Below are 2507 nucleotides of genomic sequence, written 5' to 3' on the forward strand. Positions count from 1 at the left end.
AAAAAAAAAAAAAAAAAAAAAAAAAAAAAAAAAAAAAAAAAAAAAAAAAAAAAAAAAAAATAAGAAAGGAATATTTGTTGGATATATTTTTTAAAAGAATATATTTATTTTACTTAGGATGAGTTGAAAAAGACGACATTACAAAAAAAAAAATAGAAAAAATAAAATAATAAAAATATATATATATATATTTATATATATATGTTAATTTTACATTTCACATGTTTAAACCATATGCAATAATTTATTGTTTTTTTTTGTTCATTTCTCAAAAATATATTTATATATATATAATAAAAATACAATTGTGTACAAAAATAACAATCCTGTCTTGTTTTTCATTTAAATATTTTTTGCTACATCCACTTTAACACCCCTTATATCATACTCTGAACGATCTGTAATTTCTGACAGGTCAGAAAATTGAGTTTTATTTTTATCAATTATGCTTGGACCTCCTTGTTTATGAACACCTGTAAAAGTTGATTTATCGTCAAAAAATCTTACATTATCTGTTTTTGTTCCATATAATATTGGTCCCTTTGATGCCTCTTGACATAGTGTATCAACAAATGTATCATAATTTAATTTATTCTTTTCTACAATACATTTAACAGCTTCCAAGAATTGATCATAATTAATTCTTTTGGCTCCTTTACTCTTAACCTTGGCAAATATAAGATCGGCATCAACTGCTGTGAATTTCTTGTTTAACAATTCTGAACAAAATAAAAATAATAAAATATATAAATAAATAAATATATACATAAATATATTTATATTCTTCCCTTTTCAGTTACAAAATTTTTGTTTTATATATTTTTATATATTACTAGCATCCTTTAAAATTTTCACAAACGTTCGACTGTCCATATCAGGTAAATTTTTGGTATATACGTAAAATGCGTTCTCCATTTTTATGTTGTATATATATATATATATATATATATATATATATGTATATATATATAAGTTTATAAAAAAAATAAAAAATTCGAATAAGAATCAAAATAAATGTTTCTTTTTTTTGTTTGCTTTTTAGAAAGGAATAAAATTAAATATAAAGTAAAAGAAAAATTTATATATATATAAATATATATATATATATATATTTTATATTTAGACAAGGGAAGACATACATACATACATATATATATATATAATTGTATAATTAGAGAATTTACAAAATGAGGAAAAGAGAGCAAGCTAAAAAATAATATATTTTTTTTTTTTTCTCAAAAAAATTATGTCTTGTTCATGTAAAACAAATTGAGAATCTCAATTGTTCAGGAATTATCTGAATATGATATTATTTAAAAAAAAAAAAATAGAATAAATAAATATATAATAATATATTATATATATATATATATATATATATATATATATATATTTATGTAGTTTCTTTTAATTTAGTGGAGAAAAGAAATTATCGCTACATGTTTTGTAGCTTTTACAAATGGCTAGTTTTTTTTTTTTTTCCTTCTGAGGGACAAAAATAAGTTTTATTTTTTTTTTTATCATTTTCTTTTCAAAATAAAAAATAAATATATTTATATAACATTTCAGTTTTAATAAAAGTTTATAAAACTTAAGAATTTATTTTTGTTTTTTCCTTTTCAGTATTATATCTAAATATCATCATGTAAATGAAATGACAAATATTATGTGTGTTGTTGTATAGTGATATATAATAATAGGGTCATGCAGGTATTGAAATACACGTAAATATATATATATATATATAATATATATATTTATATATTTAAATTACATGTTATAATATATATAATATTTATATACATGTATTTATTTATTTATTTATTTATTATTATTATTACTTATTCATTATATTTATTTTATTTTATTATTTATTTATTTTTTTTTTTGTAATTAAACACAAATAAAATACTATTTGAAGTACAAAAAATAATGACCATTTTAGTTTTAAATACTTTTTATATATTAATGTAATATTTTTTATATTTTATTTTTTATTTAATTTTTTTTAATATGAATACTGCTCAGTGGATTTATAAGATTCCCTGCTTTAACAAAATATTGGTAATATTTTACTAAAAAGTATTAAAAAATAAATGTATAAATTTTTAGTTATTATTCCAATAAAATATATGAAAATTAATATTTATTTATGTGTGTTATATTTACATTGACCTTTTAATATAACATATAATATTCTTTTTTTCTTGCAGAGTAATGTAAGGTATTTTTCGGACAGAAAAAGGAAAATTATGAATGGTACAGAATATATTAGGAGAAAAACAGGTTATGGAGGAAGAATAAGAAGAAATCGACAGGCTCCAGCATATAAGAGATGATATAAATATACTCTGAAATTATATATATATATATATATATATTTATTTATTTATTTATGTTTCATATATTTTTTTGAAGTCTCAAAATGTAAAATTTTAATCATAAATGTGTATATATAATATATATTTTAATGAAAAGGGAAAAAAAAAAAAAAAAAAAAAAAGAAA

The 2507-nt window shown here is 17.7% G+C and overlaps 1 protein-coding gene across 1 annotated transcript; it reads right to left on the reverse strand.

Annotated features, from left to right (window-relative positions):
• Positions 1-342: 342 nt before the first annotated feature.
• PGSY75_1236600 (putative p25-alpha family protein) lies at positions 343-915 on the reverse strand (the record flags this gene model as incomplete). The annotated part of the gene is made up of 2 exons (XM_018786938.1): positions 343-719; positions 834-915. 2 exons carry the CDS (start codon positions 913-915, stop codon positions 343-345), a joined length of 459 nt encoding a protein of 152 aa, XP_018640803.1.
• Between the last annotated feature and the right edge of the window lie 1592 nt (positions 916-2507).

This window comes from Plasmodium gaboni, chromosome 12, assembly GCF_001602025.1.
Source record: "Plasmodium gaboni strain SY75 chromosome 12, whole genome shotgun sequence".
NCBI classification, from domain to species: domain Eukaryota; phylum Apicomplexa; class Aconoidasida; order Haemosporida; family Plasmodiidae; genus Plasmodium; species Plasmodium gaboni.